We start from the raw sequence: 20678 nt of genomic DNA, 5'->3' as shown, positions 1-20678 counted from the left end.
GGAGCTGTCATTTCCAACTGGAGGAGCCAAGGAAAAAGGAAGGGGACCAAGCACAGGCTTGAGATGCCCTGTGCCCCCAGGGAAAAGGGCTCTGGTTGAAGGATATTGAGGGAAAAGATATTTAGAAGATATTGAGGAATAAAAATCAATGCCCTGAAGGGATAAATGTTGGGAAGAGCCAGTGCTGGCCTCTGGGATAGGTGTGTACCTGGCTGCACTGGGTGTCCCAGCCCTGGCAGAGCAGCAGATTTGCATCTGAACTCTTTCCTCTGGAGTGGAAGATGAGGAGTATTCAAAGGCAAGGAGGTGCCCAAGAGAAGCCTGAAACCAGTGAGAGAAGTATTTACAGTAGGATGGCTCTTATCATATGTACAAAATATTAAATATAATATTCTTTTCTCTGACAAATCATGTCTTCCTGTTGTGTCTCCTGGACTACACATCACCGGCATCCTGCCAGGAGTGGCTGAGTAACAATACTCACACAAAAAATTGCAGAAGACACCAGATTTGTCTCTCATCAATAAGAGATGTCCCTGTCAGTGGCAGCAGAGCAGGACCAGGTCCCTCTGACAGAGCAAAGCCACCAAGAGCCAACGTGTGTTTGTACAAGAGGAGCACATGGCAGTGAGGGCCAGCAGCCTGGGAAAGACTCTTTGGAGACAGAAGCAGCCTTCTGATTTTCCCAAATTGCCCTGTGATGGGAAGTGTCAGCCCAGACCTGGGGGAAACAGGGAGCACTGAGTGTGTGTGAGGACAGATTTAAATCCCGCAGCAGGACTGAGCGTGTGGAACCACATCAGCCACACAGGAAAGACTCCATTTATAATCAGAAAGTACAAAACAGCAACATCAGAAGTCACAGGTCATGGCCAAGGTACAGAACAGGGACCCACAGCACACACACACTGAGGAAACTCATCCAGGGAATAAAACAACCACCTTCAAACACTGACACAAGAGAGGCAACAATCCAACACTCAATATCAGCACTGCCTGTGGCAACACATCATGCCACAGGCAGTGCTGATATCCCAGCATCAATCCCAGTTTGGAGGGGCCCAAAACACCAACAGGGATTTGGCTTGGATCTCCCCAGGTGTTCCCAGGTCGAGCCATGGTTTCAAACCCATGCACTGGGAAGCTGGAGCTAATGTAGGAGAGCTCTGCACTCCTTGATGCCTCTGGGATCATGTTTGGTTTGGATGAAGGAAAGATGCTTTGCCACTCAGCATCTCATGAGGGGCACTCTATTTTCCCCAGCCTTTTAATCAGCACGCTTTCAAATTAAAAAATTGTAATTAATAGGAGGTGGGCCCAGGCTGGGGACACAAACACGCCCCAGTTTTGGCACTGAAGCCTGAGTCCTGCCCTGCCAGCCCCCTCCAGCCCAGCTGCAGCTGTGCTGTGTTCAGTGTGCTGACACCTCATGGCCGAGGCAGAAACTCTGATAAGAGCCCGTTTCCCAGGACATCACCCACACGTCCTCCATCTGCTCCAAGGCATGAAACCAGGCTGGTTTATCGATGAGTTTGTCATGAGCAGAACTGAACACAGTAAAGACAGGAAAGAAAACCAGTCCAGAGAGCCTTGGAGCTCTTGGATCACAGACAGCTGGGCACACCAGGGGCTGTTATCCGGAGCTGTGGTAGTCTGGGTGTCCCTGCTGCTGGAGGATGGCTCCAACACACTTCTCCACCGTGTGCTGAGCCATGCATGGCAAACACTGCAGTCTCAGGCCTGGCAGGAGTGTCCATGTCGGGGTTACCCTGCTCTCCCCTGCCCCGTGGGGGTCTCCCAGGGGCAGATCAGCTCCTTTGCAGAGTTCTTCCGAGCCCGGGGCTGCCTGTCCTCTCCCTGCCCGGAGCTCCCGGGGCAGGCCGGGCTCTCCGGAGGCGCGGCCGTTCTGACTTGGAAGAAGCTGCGTTGGGAAACACAAACTCATCACACACACGCACACACACACACACACACACACACGGCGCTTTTTGATGTGCTCCGAGGCGGCAAGCGAGCTTGGCTTTGAGATTTCCACTGCTCCAGCCCCAAATCCCAAAGCAAAACTCCCGGGCATGAGCCCACGGAGAGGGAGGACGAGGGGAATGTGCGCTGCCACTGCTTTGAAGCTGCAAGGCCGCGTGACAGAGCTCCGGAGCCAGGTAGAGCAGGAGCCCTCACGTTTGTGCTCTGGAATTTATAATGTGGACTCATCCACTCGGCCAGCAGCAGAGGTGGGTTAAACGGGATCAGGGACATGCTGCTCCTGGTGAGGGACATGGCCCGGGCTTGGTTCCTGCAGGGGCCGCCTTTCCAGGCAGAAATTCCCCATCTCTGCCCTGGAATAACAGACACTTAGCGACTGTCGCTCAAGATTTCCCCTCGTCACTTCTGGTTCTCCTCTGACTTGAAATCACGAAACCAAACCTGAGTCAGTGCTCAAGAACACTGAGGTTTTCCAAATTCAGGGATTAAAAGTAAAACCTGGGGTTTTGCACCCTGACGAGGAGGTGTGACAGTAGCAGAGGCACAGCCAGCACGGGCTCCTGGCCTACTCCCATCGGAAAACTGCAGGAATGGAGACAGGGAAGGGCCGGGGTTTGGGGCAAGTGTGGCAAAGGTGACTCCCAGACAGGTTCTCAGGGACTTCTCCCTCTGGCTAATCCCAAACGGAGCCGAACCGGAGCCGAGCCCTGTCCGGCTGTGTGTCCGTGTGTCCGTGCGCTGCTCACCTGCTGACCGTCCTGCTGTCGGGCCGCAGCCGCCGCTCCCGCCCGCCCAGCGGCTGCACCTTGCCGTGGGGCACGGCCGGGCCCCGGGCCGGCAGCGAGCCCGGGCTGCCCGAGCTGCGGCAGCCGCTCCGCAGGAAGCGCGCCCAGGCCCGGGCGGCCAGGCGGGATCTCCGGCCGCCGGACTGGAAGGGGCCGGGGCCGGCTGCCCGCGGGTCCGGCCGGGTGCCCGCGGCGCTGCCCAGGGCCCGGCCGATGGGTGAGGGACAGGCGGGGCCCCGGGGCAGGGCTGAGGGCGCGGGGGACACGGGAGGCACGGCCTGGGGCGATGCCGGGGTGCCGGGGCCGGGGTCGGCATGGGCAGCCGGGCCAGGGGAGCAGGAGGCGAGGTGGGCTGGCTGTGGGGAGGAAAAGGAGAGAGGCTCGGTCAGGTCTGGAGTGACACCCGGGGCTCCCCAGGCTTCTTCATGAGGAGAATCCCGCTCCTTCTTTGGTGCTGCCAGGAGAGAAGGGCTCAGCTGGGAGGCAGCTCCAGCCACCCCAGCCATGCCTGTGTCCATGTCCCTCTGTCCTGCAGCTCTGGCCATGCCTGTGCCCGTGTCCCTCTGTCCTGCAGACCCAGCCACCCCAGCCATGCCTGTGCCCTCTCCTATGCCCTTCCAATCTTAATCTCAGTAGCCTTCCTTACGCTAATAGAGCGCAAAATCCTAAGCTACGTACAAGGCCTAAAGGGCCCAAACATTGTTGGCCTTTTCGGGCTCCTACAACCCCTGGCAGATGGTGTGAAACTATTCATCAAAGAGCCTATTGGACCATCAACATCCTCTCCAATCTTATTCATTGCAACCCCAATACTGGCCTTACTCCTAGAGATCTCAATCTGAACCCCATTGCCGCTCCCATTACAGCTCCAGCCACCCCAGCCATGCCTGTGCCTGTGTCCCTCTGTCCTGCAGCTCTGTCCCCCCCAGCCATGCCTGTGCCTGTGTCCCTCTGTCCTGCAGCTCTGTCCCCCCCAGCCATGCCTGTGCCTGTGTCCCTCTGTCCTGCAGCTCTGTCCCCCCCAGCCATGCCTGTGCCTGTGTCCCTCTGTCCTGCAGCTCTGTCCCTCTGTCCTGCAGCTCTGTCCACCCCAGCTATGCCTGTGCTGGTGTCCCCCTGTCCTGCAGCTCTGTCCCCTTCCCTTCCCACTGCCAGAGCACTGGGCTGTCACACCTTGCCTGCGGGGTCACTGCTGCCACCACAGCCCCAGCGAGTGCTGACAGATCCAGCCCCGCACCTGCCGGGATGCTGGAGGGGCCACCAGCCTGTGTCATTGCTCACCACCATTAGCTGCAGGCATGGAGGAGGCTGTCATGCCAGGAATGTGATCTTGGTTAGGGACAGCACAACCATGTCACACCCACAGCAGCACCAGGGCCGGGAACAGCCCCTGAGCCCCAGCCCACCTTGTAGTACCAATGACATCTCCTGATGGAACCCCAGTGTCCCTGGCTGGGGCTGGGGAGGCTCCAGCCCAGCTCAGCCAGCCCTCAGGACAAGCCCCAGCACAGACTGGACAGGACAAGGACAGCATATGCTGCATGCCACGTCCCCTCCCATTTCTCAAGGACTTAGTCCCAGCAAAATGAAATGCAGCTCAAGTGTCCAGGGAGAGGAGCTGAGAGCAGAGGCACACACAGGACATGCACACACACATGCAGAGATGGCAGAGAGAAGGATGAACACACTGAGACACCACAGAGAAAGATGAACTCGGCTCTTTTTCTATTTTCTACATTTATTTTAATTAGACAGATGAACGCATGGAAGCCATGGCCAAAAAAAAAAATTAAACAACACATGGAAACAAACAACTTCTCAGCTGGCACAAAGTGAAGTTCAGCTTGTACCAGGCAACTTTCCTCTTTGGGGACTGAGCAGCAGAGGATGAGGAGCAGAAGGCTGGGCTGTGACAGCTCCATCAGCCTGTGGCAGGGCAAAGGCAGCTCCTGCCTGGGTGTGAAGGATGGCTGCTTGTTCCACATGCAGTAACTGGTGTTCCACATGCAAAAACTGGTGTTCCACATGCAAAAACTGGTGTTCCACATGCAGTAACTGGTGTTCAACATGCAAAAACTGGTGTTCCACATGCAAAAACTGGTGTTCCACATGCAGTAACTGGTGTTCCACACAGTAACTGGTATAGCACACAGAGTAACTTGTGTTCTACAAGCACTGACTGGTGTTCTACATGCACTAACTGGTGTTCCACACAATAACTGGTGTTCCACATGCAGTAACTGGTGTTCCACACAGTAACTGGTGTTCCACAAGCACTGACTGGTGTACCACACACAGTAACTGGTGTTCTACATGCTTTAACTGGTGTTCCACACACAATAACTGGTGTTCCACACACAATAACTGGTGTTCCACACAGTAACTGGTATACCACACACAGTAACTGGTGTTCCACACACAGTAACTAGTGTTCTACATGCTTTAACTGGTGTTCCACACACAGTAACTGGTGTTCCACACAATAACTGGTGTTCCACAAGCACTGACTGGTGTTCCACAGCAGTTCCTGCTGTAACTGGTGTTCCACAAGCACAGTGACTCCCGAGCATGCAGCACAAGCCGTGGCAGGGGAGGAGCGATGCCAAGCAGAGATGATAAAAAATCAGAGAAAGGAATGGATACAGAGAACATAACAAGCAAAGCAGCAGACAAAATAGAAGTAGAATCAGAGGGACTGACGGGAACACACAGATTTGTTATTTATTATTTACACCCTGACTTGATCTTCCACGTGTTACTACATCCTGGCAATCCCAACATGCTCAGTGCTCCATGTTACACAAACTCTGCAGAGACTCCAGAGCTCATCACAGCCCAGTGCCTTTGGGCCAACCCTGCCAGGTTCTGGAGAGTCTTCCAGTGCTCTGATGTCCAAGTATGCTGAGGGTGCTCAGCACCTGATGTAACAAAGCCTCGGGGTTTAAATTTGAAAAAAGGCGGCCTGAGCCTGCTCCCCTGTCCAGCAGTGCAGAATGTGCCTGTGCTTCCAGCAGGAGTGAGAACAGCCTCAGCACACACATCAGAGGGAAGGCCTGGGGTGACTGAGTTTGAATTCCTCTGAGGTTTATCACTGATGGGGGAAGGAAGGGCAGGACAACCTCTGTGGCTCAGCCACAAGTGGAGGAGAGGAGTGACACCAGATCAGAGTGTCCAGCCCTGATCCTGCCACGAGGAGGGCCAGAGTCACTGTTGGGGACACAGTGACATCATGACTGTCCCCTGTTCACAGGGAGTTGCCCTGCAAGGACCCCAGGGCTCCAGGGCCTGCATGCACCCCCCTATCCGAGGGCTCCCACTCCCTGCCAGCTCTGTCCAGAAGCTGCCCCATCCCTGGGGGTGTCCAAGGCCAGGCTGGATGTGGCTCTGAGCACCCTGGGATAGTGGAAGGTGTCCCTGCCCATGGCAGGGGTGGAATGAGATGAGCTTTAAGATCCCTTCCAATCCAAACCATTCTGGGATTCTATGATCTCCCATCTTCTGTAAAATCCTACCAGTATTAAAAAGGCATGAACAATGTGAACTGGAGAGAGGCAGCTTCCCAAACCTCAGTGCTTCCACCCAGTTCCTTTCCTTGCCCAGAATTTTAACAAACAAGGAAACCTTTCTGTCCCTTCAATTCCCTTTACTGGGCTTTGCAGGAATCTTCACACTTCTGGTAACCATTGGCCTGGTCCAGGCATGCTGGGCTTTTCCAGCAAGGCCTGGAATCTTTATCCCTGAGCTCTTTAGCACTAATGTGGTATTTCAGCTTGCCTTATTCTACAGAGGAAAAGAAAAAGAAAATACTACCTAAAGTTGAAATCTGCTCTTAACACCTCTACCCTGTTCTCCCTTGCCTCTGGGCTACAAGCCAGTGACAATTGAAGCTACCTCCTGCTGGATTTTTAACAACAGAAAATAGAAGAGCAGGAAAAAGACAAGACAAGAGGTGGGAAGGACTGGATAAAATCTCTTTTGGCTCTGGCAAGGAGCAGCTCTCTGCACCTGCACACCCAGCTCACAGCACAGGAGTCACAGGGAGAGCAGAGCAGAGCTTCCTGCTGATCATCTCCAGCGTGCCAGGGGATGTGGGAGTGTCATTCAAATTCAGAAGGTCAGCTAAACCTTCAGAAATGCTCCTGCTACTGCTCCCACAAGCAGCTCTTGTGCCTGTGGTGCTGGCTGGAGGTGCAGGACTCTTGGAGTGGGGGTGTGCTCTTCTCAGGGGGTGCCAGATGCAGCCCCTGGGAGGGTGCAGAGCCCCCCATGGGATGGAGGCCGGCAGGGACAGTCTGGGCTGGGTCACCTCGCCCTGCTCTCTGCAGGCTCATCCCCTTAGGGCCAAGGCAGGCTGGTCTGAACCCACTGGGGCACAGCTCTGCTCTGGCCGGTGCCACCCCACTCCTGGAGCAGCAGGGACCGGCGGCCGGGCTCTGCCGCCTCCCGGGGCTGTGGAAGCGTCTCCCCCCCGGGTGTGCGGGGTGCTGCCCCCCGAGCCTGGCACAGCAGCAGCCGGCATGCCCGGGAAGGGACATCTGCTCTCCAGCAGCCATGGCAACGTGCGGGAGGCAGAGCCGGCCTGGGAAAGCTAAAGCAGCACTGACACCTTCAGGAAGGGGAGACGAAGCTCAGCACAGCCTCGCCTTGTCTTTTCCCTGCGGGGCTCAGAGCCTACTTGGGAGGAGCTTCCTTCTGGAGCTGGTTCCTGCGATCCAGCTTGCTCATGACCTGCGTGATGTCCACGGTGTTGGCGGCTTCCCTGGCCTTGGCCTCTTCCTCCTGCTGCCTCAGGATGATGGGGCTGGGGCTGGAGCGGAGGTGGCGGCGTCCGAACAAACCCGTGCTGGGCAGAGAGAGGGCAAGGACAGGGTTACTGAGGAGAAGGGCACCAAAACCTCCCCCAGGCAAGCAGAGTGACCCAGCAGGACAAGCTGGGACACAGAGATGGCCAGAGGAGAGCAAAGTGCTTTAAACAGCACGGGGTGAGTCAGTGTCACACACAAGCTGCAGGACTGCTAAAAGTGTCAAAGTCCTGCTGCTGAGGGACTCCAGGGCACACAGACACTCATCACTCAGACCAGACCCACATTGTCACAGACATCTTCTATGAAAAAGCCTTTCCTTCAGATTTTTCCTCCTGAGAAGCTGAGAGGCCTCAGGAACAAAATGTAACCAATGGTTATCTGCTGCTGTGGAATGCAACAGGTGCATCTGGGATTGGGCTCATGTGGTTGTTTCTAATTAATGGCCAATCACAGGACAGAGTCCGAGCCACAAGCCTTTGTTATCATTCTTTCTTATTCTATTCTTAGCTAGCCTTCTGATGAAATCCTTTCTTCTATTCTTTTAGTATACTTTTAATATAATATATTATCATAAAATAATAAATCAAGCCTTCTGAAACATGGAGTCAGATCCTCATCTCTTCCCTCATCCTCAGACCCCTGTGAACACGGTCACACCCACATCACTCCTTTGTTGTGTTTGCACATAACTCACACTCAGGGTGAAGCCAAACTCCTCCCATCCGTGGAGTTTTCTCCAGTGCCCTCAGGAAGATCAAGGCAGGGACCAGTGTGGGTGTTCCTGGTGTCTGTGATGTCCCCAAAAAACACCTACTGCCTGCTCCAGCAGCACCCAGCAGTGGGAACAGGTGCCAAGCCACCTCTGCATGAGGCACCACCTCCAGCTTAATGGGATGCTGAGGTTTGGGGGGTCCAGAACAAGCACTGACAAACACCAAGGCAGGATCAGCTTAATGGGATGCTGAGGTTTGGGGGGTCCAGAACCAGCACTGACAAACACCAAGGCAGGATCACTGGGATCAGCCAGGTTCTGCCAGTGTGGCTCAGGGAACAACTGACCTAACCCCAGGCCAGGCAGCAGCAGGGCTTTTCCCACTGACTTAAAACAGGCTTTAGATGAAAGAACAGTGTCAAAGTCCATGATTCCTCTTTATTGCCTGCTAGGTTGATGAGTGGAACAGAGAAACAAACACCACACAGGCTGGCACTGCACGCTCAGCTTTAGGAGCAGCTGCAGCTCAAATGGCCTGAATTTGCTGTATAACCTTCATCTTGCTGGGAAAAAGCCATTTCCAAGGCCATGCACCTTGTGCCAGCTGTCACTCCCAAGGTGCTGCTTGTTCCCAAATGCCACCTTCCCTGACACCAGGGGTGAGCTTTGTCCAGGCAGAGATGAGCAGATGGTCACAGACACATTTTATGAAAAATCTTTTTGACAGGATTTTTTCTTCTGAGAAGCTAAGAAGCTTCAGAAACGAAATGTAAACAATAATTATTTGCTGCTGTGGAATGCAACAAGTGCATTTTTGACTGGTCTATATGAGTTGTTTTTACTTGATAACTAATGACAGCTACTTGTGTCGAAGCTGTAAGCAGTCACAAGATTTTATTATCATTCTATTTTTTTTTGCTAGCTTTCTGATGTTTCTTTTCTATTTCTTTAGTATAGTTTTAACATATCATTTTCTTTTAATATAATATATATCATAAAATAATAAATCCATTTTCTGAAACATAAAGTCAAGATTCTCATCTCTTCCCTCATCCTGAAACCTCTACAAACACTACCACACAAATCCCATGGATTATCCCAGACCTTGGGTCTGTCTCTGCTCTGGCAGCCAATGTTTGGTGGGCAGAAGTTTTCCCATGCTCAGGACACCAGTGCTGTCTCCTTCCAGGAAAGGAGCCCTGAACTAATCCAACAATCCCAGCCCTTCTCAGCAGACCCAGCAGAGAAGGCAGCTGAGCAATCAGCAGCTCCACTCCTGTTCACAAGCCTTTTCCAAAGGGCTCATGAATAAACAGCACCATCAGTCTCAAAGCGAAGTGCAACATTTTATTTAATTAAGAGAACATCTAAATCATAATAATTTTGCTGCAACTTGGGCTTTTTCTACCCTTGCTACAACAAGAAAAACAAACCCCACAATTACAGCCAGTTTCACTTGCCTTTTTTTGACACCCTCTTGTGGCACAACAGCCTTGGCCAGCATTTCCTTGTATATTGGAGACTTTAAATAGCGGCCATAGGAGTCCTACTAGGAGAAAAAAGAGACACTGGTAGTTATGGGCTGCAAACACCCTTATTAAAATCACCACCAAATACAGCTGCTCAGGAGCCAGGGAGGCTGGGAACTGGATAATCTCCCCCAGCAGCTCAAGGGACTTTGCATCTTTCAGGCAAATGTAGCTATTTAAACCAATATCCTTTCATCTGGCTGTAAAATTCCCAGGATTTTCCATCTCACAATAAAGCTTCACAGGTAAGACCCAGATCAAAAGATCTGAATGAAGCTTAGCCTGGGCCAGCAGGGTCTCAGAGTCACTGCAAGGTGAGGAGCTTGTGTTCCAGGAGCCAAACTTTTCATCAGTGGGTGAAAATCAGGCCAGTTCTGCTGCTTGCAGTGCATGGAAGCTGGAATTGAAAGCAGGACTTGCAGCAGCCACCTGACCCCACCAATTGGGGACAGGCTGAGAGGGAAGGAGCAGCAGCAAAATACCAATGCCTGAAGCAGCACTTGCTTCACTCAGCAAATTTGAGGGAATTTCAAACAAAAGCCCCTTGGAAGGGACAGCTGATAGCACACAAAGGCTCTGGAATGCCCAGAGGGCTGGAATCCCCCTCAGGCTCTGGCAGCAAATAACAAACCTTTTTCATCAGCATGTAGATGTGGGTCTGAGCAGCATCCAGAACATAACGATGAGGGTGCTCCAGGCCCTTGACTGTGATGCCCATTGTTTTGCCATCGATGTTAATCCAGCGCCTTGCTCCTGGAGCCAGGAAGAGCCTGCCAGGAGGAGGAATCAACAGTGCCATTAGCAGCTGGAGAATTCACAGACTCCTGTCTATGCATGAATGAAAAAGTCCCTTCAGCTCCCTGCTGCAGTTTGCTGTCCTGATCTTGGGCAATCAATGTTCTCTTCATCAGAGACTCAGTGCACTCGCTTCCTCTTGCACATAATATAAGCCAAACTTTAGGTCACTGGAAGCAAAAAAACCTCTCCCCATTTTGCTTGTGGCAGCCTCAAGAACTTTGCTATTCCATACCAATATTTAAATTATATCCTAAGACTGAAATATAACAGAAAACAGAGAGGAAAAGTAAATATATACTTAAAAAAGCACTTCTACTTTCATCTCCAAAAGCTCCTTTCCTGTGTGGGGACAAAAGACAGCCACATCTGATAACAGCCTGCATGTAAAAATCTTAGGAATAAATCATTTGGAGAATGACAACCTGTGGAAGGTGATGGGACTCATGCACAAAGAGTTAAAGAGTGGAAAATTTTCACACTCACTTGTAGATTTCTTCTGCTTTTTCTTTGACCTTGGATTGGTCTCCATACTTGAGATCCTCACAGGCTTCCCAGAAACCCAGATTCTCTCCTGCATGACATGGACACAATCAGCAGAGAGTGAGATTGAGGAAAACACAATCCCATTTATTAACTCCTGGATTTGTTTGGCACAATTTGCTGGCCCCAAACCAGTCTTTCCAATTGACTGAAAGAGGAAAACAGCTTTCCCCTGTTCTCTGCCCACTGACACCTCTAAGAACTTGTGAGCTCAGCCAGTTCCAGCTCCTCTGGGAGCAGTCAGAGAATCATGGAATGCTCTGGGGTGGAAGGGACCTGAAAGTCCATCTCAGTCCTATGGGCAGGGACACCTTCCAAATATCCCAGGCTGCTCCAAGCCCTGTCTGACCTGGCCTTGGACACCTCCAGGGATGCAGGGGCAGCCGGAGTGTCGCTATAGGACACGAAACAACACGAGCGCTCACACCGCTGCTCTCAAGGTGAAGAAAAGGGAAGTTTATTTTCTGACTCCAACATTTATAGTTTTCCAAAAGTGACAGTGGATTGGAGGGTGACAGTGCCACCTCTCCAATGACACTGGACAAACTAACAGTCTATCAAATTTCTCTTCTCCCATAAAAGAATGTAAAACAGTAAGTAATTTACAGAAAGTGTGTGAGAAAGTTTGCTACAAGAATGCAAACATCAGAAGGCTTAGAAAATCTTAGAAAATCTTAAAAAAGCAGGGCGACACCAGAGCTTCTCTGGGCACCCTGTGCCAGGGCCAGCCCACCCTAACAGGGAAGAATTCCTTCCTAAAATGCAATGTAAACCCTCCGGGGCTGTCCCCAGGTGGGGACACGCCGGGCTGTACCGTGTGTCCTGTGCCACTAGATGGAACCGCCTGCCCTGGCTGCACAGCCTGCAGCAGCCGTGTCACCTCAGCCTGGGGACACAGCGACACTGCCACCCACCGCTGAACTCTTTCTTCAGGAAGATCTGGAAGTTCTGGCGGCCTTTGGGGTCCCGGATCAGCTCGCTGAAGTTGAAGGCCCATCGCTCCACGCGCATCCTGGTGGGCACCTCCACCCTGTGGGGAGAACACACACAGCACCGCTGCTTCCTCTGATTAGCAGATTAATTAAAACCAAAATGCCCTTTGCTGCAGTGCCAAGGGGCTTCTCAGCATTCTCTTGTTTTCCAGAGTGGTGTAATGAGCTCCTGAAGTCAACTCACTAAGTAAGTTGTAATTAAACAACTCGGGCTGCAGTGGGATGAGGATTTAACTGGGATTTCTGCAGCTCTCACAGTGACAGCCCAGGCCTGCCCTGAGGTTTGACTCAGTCCCATCCTGGAGGAGGCAGTGGTGGCTGCCCAGAGCTTTGCTTCTCATGAAGGCACTCAGCATCCCCTGGGGATGTCTGCTGGGATACAGTGAGTCCAGGATTGCTCTCAGAACCACTGAGATGTTGGAAGCTCCAAGCCCTGAGATGCCACCATGTAATTAGCAAACCCTATCCAAAGGGAAAACCAAGGGAGGCCCCAGAGAAGGGATGGAGCACCAGTGTGTGCCACCCACCCAAAGCCTCTCCTAAGGAAGCCTGAGGGGTGAGCAGAGAGCCAGGGGAGCAGCTGGACCCTGAGCTGCTCCTGTTCCACTCCAGGGCTGCTCAACGTGGAGCAGGACTCATCCTCCACTCATCCCAGGGAGGATCAGACCCATCAGCAGGGATTGAGTGCACACTCCCATCATCAGCTCAGGAATTCCTGTGATGTTAAGGAAGGATCCACTTGAAGAAAGCAGTGCAGAAAGTTCAGCATGGAGTATTCCCAATTTCAAAAGAAGTTTGAAAGGGAACACATCTCTACTTGTGAGCAGAGATCAGATACCACAACAAAAATCAGTGGTTCCCTTTCCTGATTTCTATCAGGATAAAGGTCACTGTAAACCACAGGTAGGCAAAACAACAGAAATACATACAGCTTTGCATTGAGGTCCCAAAAGTCAGGGTCATCTGATATCCAAGGGTTGCTGGGGAGACATCCAGACAGGATGGGATCATTGGAGAGGAACTGCTCAGAGTACTTCACAACCCTGCAACAAATCCAAAACCAAAATATGAATTTGGAAGGCAGAATTACAGCCAGCCCCATTATAGCCAAAAACCAGATTACAGATCTCCTCAGAGGTGCAGGACTCTCAGCACAGGGATCTGGAAGGTGGTCCCTGCCTTCCTAGAAAAATCAATTCATTAGCTCAGGTAATCTTTTCCATTTCCCAGCAGAGGTCTCCATTTGAAGCAGTGAATTTGTCAATTCAAATACAAGGAGGTACAAGACTCTCTTCCATCACCTCCTTCTGCCTTTTCATTTTAAGGAAGAGAGATTTAGGACTCTCTTAAGGAGAGTTTCTGTCTCCTTCCTTTCTCAGCTGGCCAGGGCCTGATCCTGCACTGCTCTGGGGGAAAGTGTCAGGGAAAGGAACACAGGGGTTGTGCTCACCCAGGTGGGTTCTCTGCAGCCTTCCCATGGGCCATGGGAGAACTCAGGGAGCTCTGGGAAAGTCAGGGAATGCTGAGGGCTCATCCCAGCTTCTCCTTTCCTCCATCACCTACCACAGGGCTCATTCCTCTGTGAGTGGCTCTGAGGGCTTGGCACAGAGCAGAGCTGTCTCTCTCCCATCAGGAACCAGACAAACACTTCTCCTACCTTCTAACTTGGCCAGGCTTCTAATTACAACTGATTTCACTAATGTCCAGGAATTTTAGCTCCAGCCTCCCTTTTTCATTCTTGAAAAAAAAAAATCCTCTGGTTTCTGCATTTAAAATTCCTTCCAGGCCAAAATGCTTTCATGTGCTCAGAGCTGGGAGTGCAGGGTCCAGGAGCCCATTGCTAACAGGCACCTTGGCACACATCCTGCAGTTATAAAATGCTCCTGCCCAGAGCGAACCACAGGGCTGGCACACAGCTGCTCCATCCTCCCTTCCCACTGGGAATGCCAAGGCATCCAGCACCTGCACTGGGCACTCCAGCCCATGATCAAGCAAATCTAAACCTGTCAGCTCAGGTAACACTGCTGTGTGGTCTTGAAGAGCTTTGCAGCTTCTCCTAAATCACTGCAATGCTCTGAAGCATGCACACTGCCCAGTTGCTGCTCATATCCCCATTGATAATAATTTCATTTGGACCCAACCCTGCAGCTGACACTTTGGAGTTGCAAAGTTCCTGAGATTTTTGATCTAGGTGATAAGCATCATCCCACCAGAACTAAAGAGAGAAAAAGCCCCACTGCCAGAAGTGAAACACCACAAAATTCCTGGAAAGCAGCCAGGGGTCCCCAGCTCCAGATCACAGTCTGGAGAATTGAGGCAGCAGAGTTTTAATTGACCTGGAAGTCAGTGACAAAATGAGCAGAGCTGCTGATGCCCTGCAAGTGGTGGCTCTCAGAAGACTCTCTCTTCCACCCATTCCATTCATCCAAGATTATTCCCCAGGGAACTGCTGTGAGCACCTTGTTTATGTCAGCTGTGACAGGAATACCTGGTGGCAATGGCAGTGCACCAGGAGATGCTCCAGGCTGCACCTCAAGGAGCCTGGTCAGCACAGGAGGAATGCCTCTGACAAACACACCAGTGCCTAAAGCCAGGGCTGGAGGCTCCATCAAGAATGTGATCAGGAAACACTCCCACTGGGAAGGGGAATTGCTAATTAATTGCTTGGATGCTCGTGGGGAGGCTGTTTCCCTCTGCAGGTTACACAGCCAGAGGTGAGCACCACCATGGGGCAGGGGCAGCCAGGGTGGGGACCAGTGACAGGAGGGTCAGTCTGTCCTGCTGGTTGCTGCTCCTGAAGGACAGACACACTGCTGGATCCTCCCCTGGCTGCAGGGCTGTGCCCAGGCATCACAGCTGACCAGAGCAGTGTCAGCATCTCCTGATCTCAGTGGGATTCTCAGCCCAGGGCTTGGTGCTGCTCTGCAGCAAAGCTCCCAGGGAGCCTCTTCATCCTCCTGGGACTCTGATCCCCCCTCCTCCTCCCAGACAGCCCAGACAGCACTGGGCCACCACATGGATCCCCTGGCTGAGTCACCAGCTGCCAGAGCAGACAGCTTCATCAGCTCATCAGGAGATAAGCACTGCAGACTAATTAATGTGTGGACAGAAGGAAATCAGGACTTACCCTCCAAGAGAGACAGAAGATTTCACTCTGGTCTTCAGGATAGCCTGCTGATAGTACATGATCTGAGGGGATCAGACATGGCCATGGTTAGGAGCATGGAGGCTTGAAGATAAGGCCTATCTAAACCTCAGACAGGTTCTCTCCCAGATAGTGGGGCTAATTACAGCAGGGACTGCTTCTTCCCTAATTGCTGGATGTCCAAGGAACCCCAGGATCCCTGAACTGGCTCAGTAAAATGTCTGTTTTCACTGAGCTCACTGCAAACATCAGAAACTCACTTTGCAATGTGCAAGTAATTAAAAAGCACTCCCCATGTTATATAGAAATTGAATAATAGCTCCCATCCTCAGCACCTACAAATGCTCTGGATGATTTAGCATGTAATTATCATTGATTCCTGGCTGTCTCTGTGCTGGCGCCACCGTGATTTCCCCACCACTAATTTTGATCTATTGGATTTCAGCCCTGGTGTCTGTCCTTGCCAGAGCCTTCCCGTCACTGGGAGAGCTGCAGTGGGAGGGAATGTCCTGAAATTACATTGATAAAAGCTCCATGAGGCAGGGATTCTGCTTTTCAAAGAGCCAATGCCCTGCACAGAGGGCCTTGAGCCACACAGGATGAACACTGAGAAGTGAGGGAAGCACCACTCACCTCTCTCCTGTAGAATTCCATAGTATTTTTCTGTAAAATATATTTAAAAAAAAGAATCATTACATTGGGATGGGTGCTTCTTACACTTGCTTTTTTTTTTTTTTAGACATGGAAACACCGTTGCAGCGCTGCCGTTGTGCAGCGCTCTCCAATTAATTCTGATTACAATTAAAATCAAACACAGCAGCTGAGCTAATCAGGGTATCATCAAAGCTAAGAGCATCCCCACACGGTAAATTGTCCCATTAGCTGTATTTACTGTTTAGCATTGCTTCTCCCATCACAGGCTGCCTGTATGCCTTCAATTAAGGGGTTATTCTAATGGAGCTAAAATAGATTCATTTACGAGACACAGATTAGATCATTCAATATTAGCTAAAGGAGACAGGAACCAACACATTGCAAAATATAAACACCACAATTAAAAGCCTCAGAAGCAGTATCTGCTGTGCAAAGGGTGTTTAGGTTGTGATTTGAATAACTCAGCCTATGTTACATGTCATCCACAAATGAGCAGGCAATCGAAGGCAAGGAATTAACTGCAGGGTGTTTATTCACACAGCTTCCTTTGAAGCACAGTTATTTGTGTGGAATAAACTGCAGAAGGGAGAAGGAAAGACAGGCTAAGTCAGGGATGCTCCCAGCAAACCTTTAAAGGCTCAGGCAGGGTTTCAGTTGCTCAGCTCCTGTTTCAGTCAAGACCTGCACCCCAAAATTATTCTATCAAACAAACCCTGTGGCAGGTGGGGGTCTGCAGAGTGCCTTGGAGAAGTGCAGTTTGTGAGGGATGAGGGATGAAGATTCTGGTAGTGAATGGCACAGGCAGCTCTGCTCTCCCCTCACCTCCCCAGAGACCCCAAACTGCCCCTGCTTTGGGAAAGGCAGGATGCTCCCCCAGGGCTGCTTTGTGGGGACACTGATCTGCTTTTGTACTTTAACCATCACCAGTCCTGCTCAGGAGGGAGAAACTCTTCTCCACAAGGCAGAAAAACACCCCAATTTTGCTGACACTTGGTTCTGACCTCACCATTTCAGCAGCCAGAAACGCAGCAGAGCCCAACTCCTACATCACCACATCAGAGCCAGCCCTGACCCTGACCCAGCCTGGCCACCAAAAAAAGTCCTCCCAGTGGTGTTGTGAGGGGAGGAAGCTTTTCCTGCTGGGAATACCATGAGCAGCTCTGAGGGGCAGCACAGCCCATCTCAGCAGGGACAAACAGGGCAGCAAAACCCAGCAGTGATGCTGTGCTGGCCCCTGTGGGACACATCAGGGCACAGAAAAAGCTCTAGGACAGCAGGATCCTTGCTCACAGGGCTGTACAACCTCCCCTGCTGATTCACAAGCTCCTAGGACACCCTGATAAATGATGGAGGAGCTGAGGAACAGCTTTTCAGCCTTCTCTGCTCTCAGCTGCATCCCTGATTCCAGGCCACGTTCCATTTCTTCCCCTCATTTCCAGAGTGTCATTGTTTCAGACAGACTGCAGAAATGGAAGGGAAAAATCACCTACTTGCACAGAGAAATTTATTGCATTTACTGCCCCTAAAGTGTCCTGTTTGGAGACCTGTGTTTGTGTCCTCTTGCACAACAGGAGTTCACTGTCTCCCTGGGGAATCTGAGACACAAACCAGGCCTCATCAGATCTACAAGTGCCAGCTGAAGGGCTCCATTTGATGGAACTTGTGGCTAGAGCAGTGATTTCAACACGTTAAAATCATTTTAAAACCCCCTATTTTCTTCCACTTTTTTTGTCAGCTGGGGCCTCAGACAGGCCTGGTGCAGTGGGGAAGGAGAAGTGGGTGCTGGCACAGTGGCTTGAAGGCAGCTCACGTGGCAGGAAAGTGGTGTTATCTTCTAGAGGGGCCTGAGGGGCTGGCAGCACACCACACACACACGAGACAAACAGCTGTGGGAAAGAGAAAGAGAACACAGTGAGTGAAATGTTATACAGAGACACAAAGGGGTCAATTAAAATGCCATCACAACAGGAAAATTATATGTGGGTGAAGAAAAATCAGCAAACAAGGGAAGATTTTTTTTTTTTTAAGTGCCCCACACAGCAAGATGCCCTCCTGGCACAGTCTGTGTGGTGGGCAGCTGCTCCTGGGAAAACAAGGGGGGCTTTGCTGGGGGGGCTCCAGGTGGGGAGGGGATTTGCCCCAGAAAGGAGCTGAGCATCTCTGAGCAGTGGCGCAAACTGAACTGCAGCAAATCCAAGGGGAGCCCAGTGCTGAACACCCTGGGAGGCTGCAGGTGCTGGCTGTGCTCAGCCCCTTCCAGTTCTCAAATCAGCAGAAACTGGGAGGAATCTCAGCTATTTCACCCCAGAGCTGCTCGTAATTTCATTTCCCTTTCTCCCAGTGCCCCCAGTTCCCAGTTCAGAGCTGCTGCAAGTGGCCCTGAGCACCCTCCATGTCCCAGTGAGCACTGCCAGCTGTGCCCACCCTCCCTGACCCCCACTGCTGACTGCAGCCGTGCCAAGGTGCCCTGCACCACCCACCCACTCTGCCTCATTTGGAAGGAAATCATCTTTGGAACAAAAGAGTGGTTTCTCATAATGAGATTAATTTTGCAATGCCCTTAATGAGTGACTTATCCCAATTACTGCAGCCTCCAAACCAACGTGGCAATTACTGCAAGGCCTCAGTCTGTCCCAAGTGAGAGCCACGAGCTGTGCCACATCCTGTGACACCCCTGAGACAGCCCCTGGCACTGGGACACCCTGAGTGCCACCAGCTCCGTGCTCCTGGGCACTGCAGAGCCAGGAGCTGCTCAGAGCCCTGCCTGGAGCTGATCCCATGGCTGAGGCCAGCAGCTCCTACAAGAGCTGGGATTTCTGCTCATTCCCAGCCTCCTGTTTGCTCCTCTGCCCCTGGGAGACTTCCTGCCCACACTGGGGAGATGATGGTCATGGTGGTTTTGCCTCCCTGTTTCCAGAGCTCGTCAACACCTGGAAACAGCTTTGGATGGATGCCTGGAAGGAGCTGGGAGTGAAGAAGGTTCTGCAGAGCTTGTCTGGGACCAGGACACTGCAGTTCCAGCCTCACTCTGCCCTCAGTGCTCCATGCACAGAGCTTGGCAGGCTGAGGCTGATCCCGGAATCCTGTGCAGGGAATTGGTCACTGAGAGCAGGGCAGAGCAGCCCAGGCTCCCTCCAGAGCTCTGGGTAAGGAAGATCTGCCCTGGGCAAGGAAGATCTGCCCTGGGTAAGGAAGATCTGCCCTGGGTAAGGAAGATCAGCCTCTGGGTAAGGAAGATCTGCCTCTGGGTAAGGAAGATCAGCCTCTGGGTAAGGAAGATCAGCCTCTGGGTAAGGAAGATCAGACTCTGGGTAAGGAAGATCTGCCCTGGGCAAGGAAGATCTGCCCTGGGCAAGGAAGATCAGACTCTGGACAAGGAAGATCTGCCTCTGGACAAGGAAGATCAGCCTCTGGACAAGGAAGATCAGCCTCTGGACAAGGAAGATCAGCCTCTGGACAAGGAAGATCAGCCTCTGGACAAGGAAGATCTGCCCTGGGCAAGGAAGATCTGCCCTGGGCAAGGAAGATCTGCCCTGGGCAAGGAAGATCTGCCCTGGACAAGGAAGATCAGCCCTGGGTAAGGAAGATCAGCCCTGGACAAGGAAGATCTGCCCTGGGTAAGGAAGATCTGCCCTGGGTAAGGAAGATCAGCCCTGGACAAGGAAGATCAGCCTCTGGGTAAGGAAGATCAGCCCTGGACAAGGAAGATCTGCCCTGGGTAAGGAAGATCTGCCCTGGGTAAGGAAGAGCTGCCTCTCCAACCCTGCAAAGTGCAGCCCAGCTGTCTCTGCCCATCCCAACACCCCTGCTCAGTGCAGCCCTGCTCTTCCACTCTTCCTGCAGAGGCAAATCCTGACTCTGGCATTGGATTATCCCAACATTCATCTCCACTGTGCTGGTGCATCCAGCCCTGCAGCTGGAAATCAAATCTGCCCCCAGCTTTGTTCAAATGGCCATTTTGCCCCTGTTTATCTCCCTGTGCTTTCCAAACTTGTGATGATGCAGCAGAACTTTATCAGGCAAACTGGCAGGGATTTATGAAATTAAAGGCCAGCAGTGACTCATTGATCTGTGGCTGATTTGCTGCACCCAAACCAGGGCACTTCATTCAGCAACCCCTGAGTGCAGTACAGGGATTTTGGGGGGAGTTAAAGCTCTTTCAGGAAGACTCTGGTTCCAGAGGCAGAGGCTGTGCAGATTCCTGCAGGCCCTCAGGGGTCATTCTCAAGCACTGAGGCTTGGTGTGAGCCTGGGAGCCAGCAAAAAAAGGCTAAAACATCCCTTAATTAGCTGTTCAATGGGTGGCTACTTCTACCTGACTCCTCCTGCCCATCCACAAGCCCTAACTCATTGTAAGCACGAGGTTTGCCCATGGATTAGCAATAAAAGCCCTTCAAAGGAGTTTGAGCACCTGTTTATCCCCAGAGGACCCTATCTGTGAGGGAGGAGCAGCCCACTAAAGGGTCTGAGCAAGGGAAGGAGAGATGTTCATGCTAATGTCAGCCTCAAAGAAATCAGGAATTCATTCTTTTCTTTCCTTCTCAACTGCCAAGACAAAAAACTCCATAATTTGGCCAACAAAGTGAGGGCAGATTGAGAAGGAACAGGGACACGAATCAGAGGTTGGCCCATTCTTTCTGCAGGGACAGAAACCAGAGCTTGGCCCATTTATTCCTCCAAAGGCTGCTGAGCCACAGGTGTTGCTGAGAGCAGCCTGCAGAGGACAAAAATGAAG

General features: G+C 51.8%; 1 protein-coding gene across 8 annotated transcripts in view; it reads right to left on the bottom strand.

Moving 5' to 3' along the window:
* Positions 1-781: 781 nt before the first annotated feature.
* RGS9 (regulator of G protein signaling 9) overlaps positions 782-20678 on the bottom strand; it is a 40612-nt gene continuing 20715 nt past the window's right edge. For 2 of the 8 annotated variants that reach the window (XM_066565928.1, XM_066565931.1), the window contains 9 exons: positions 15923-15952; positions 15272-15333; positions 13074-13187; positions 12067-12182; positions 11096-11183; positions 10446-10584; positions 9746-9831; positions 7444-7611; positions 1807-3124 (listed from right to left, as the gene is read on the bottom strand). In XM_066565928.1, the coding sequence (XP_066422025.1) occupies positions 2437-3124; positions 7444-7611; positions 9746-9831; positions 10446-10584; positions 11096-11183; positions 12067-12182; positions 13074-13187; positions 15272-15333; positions 15923-15952 (1491 nt within the window). In that variant the 3' untranslated portion in view covers positions 1807-2436. Of the gene's footprint in view, positions 3125-5464; positions 7612-9745; positions 9835-10445; positions 10585-11095; positions 11184-12066; positions 12183-13073; positions 13188-15271; positions 15334-15922; positions 15953-17753; positions 17796-20678 lie in introns of those variants that run through there. The other 6 variants (XM_066565929.1, XM_066565930.1, XM_066565934.1 and 3 more) reach the window with 6 other exon arrangements.

This window comes from Molothrus aeneus, chromosome 26 (assembly GCF_037042795.1).
Source record: "Molothrus aeneus isolate 106 chromosome 26, BPBGC_Maene_1.0, whole genome shotgun sequence".
NCBI classification, from domain to species: Eukaryota; Metazoa; Chordata; class Aves; order Passeriformes; family Icteridae; genus Molothrus; species Molothrus aeneus.
The sequence above is the reverse complement of the archived record's forward strand: the minus strand, read 5'-3'. Positions and strand labels throughout refer to the sequence as shown.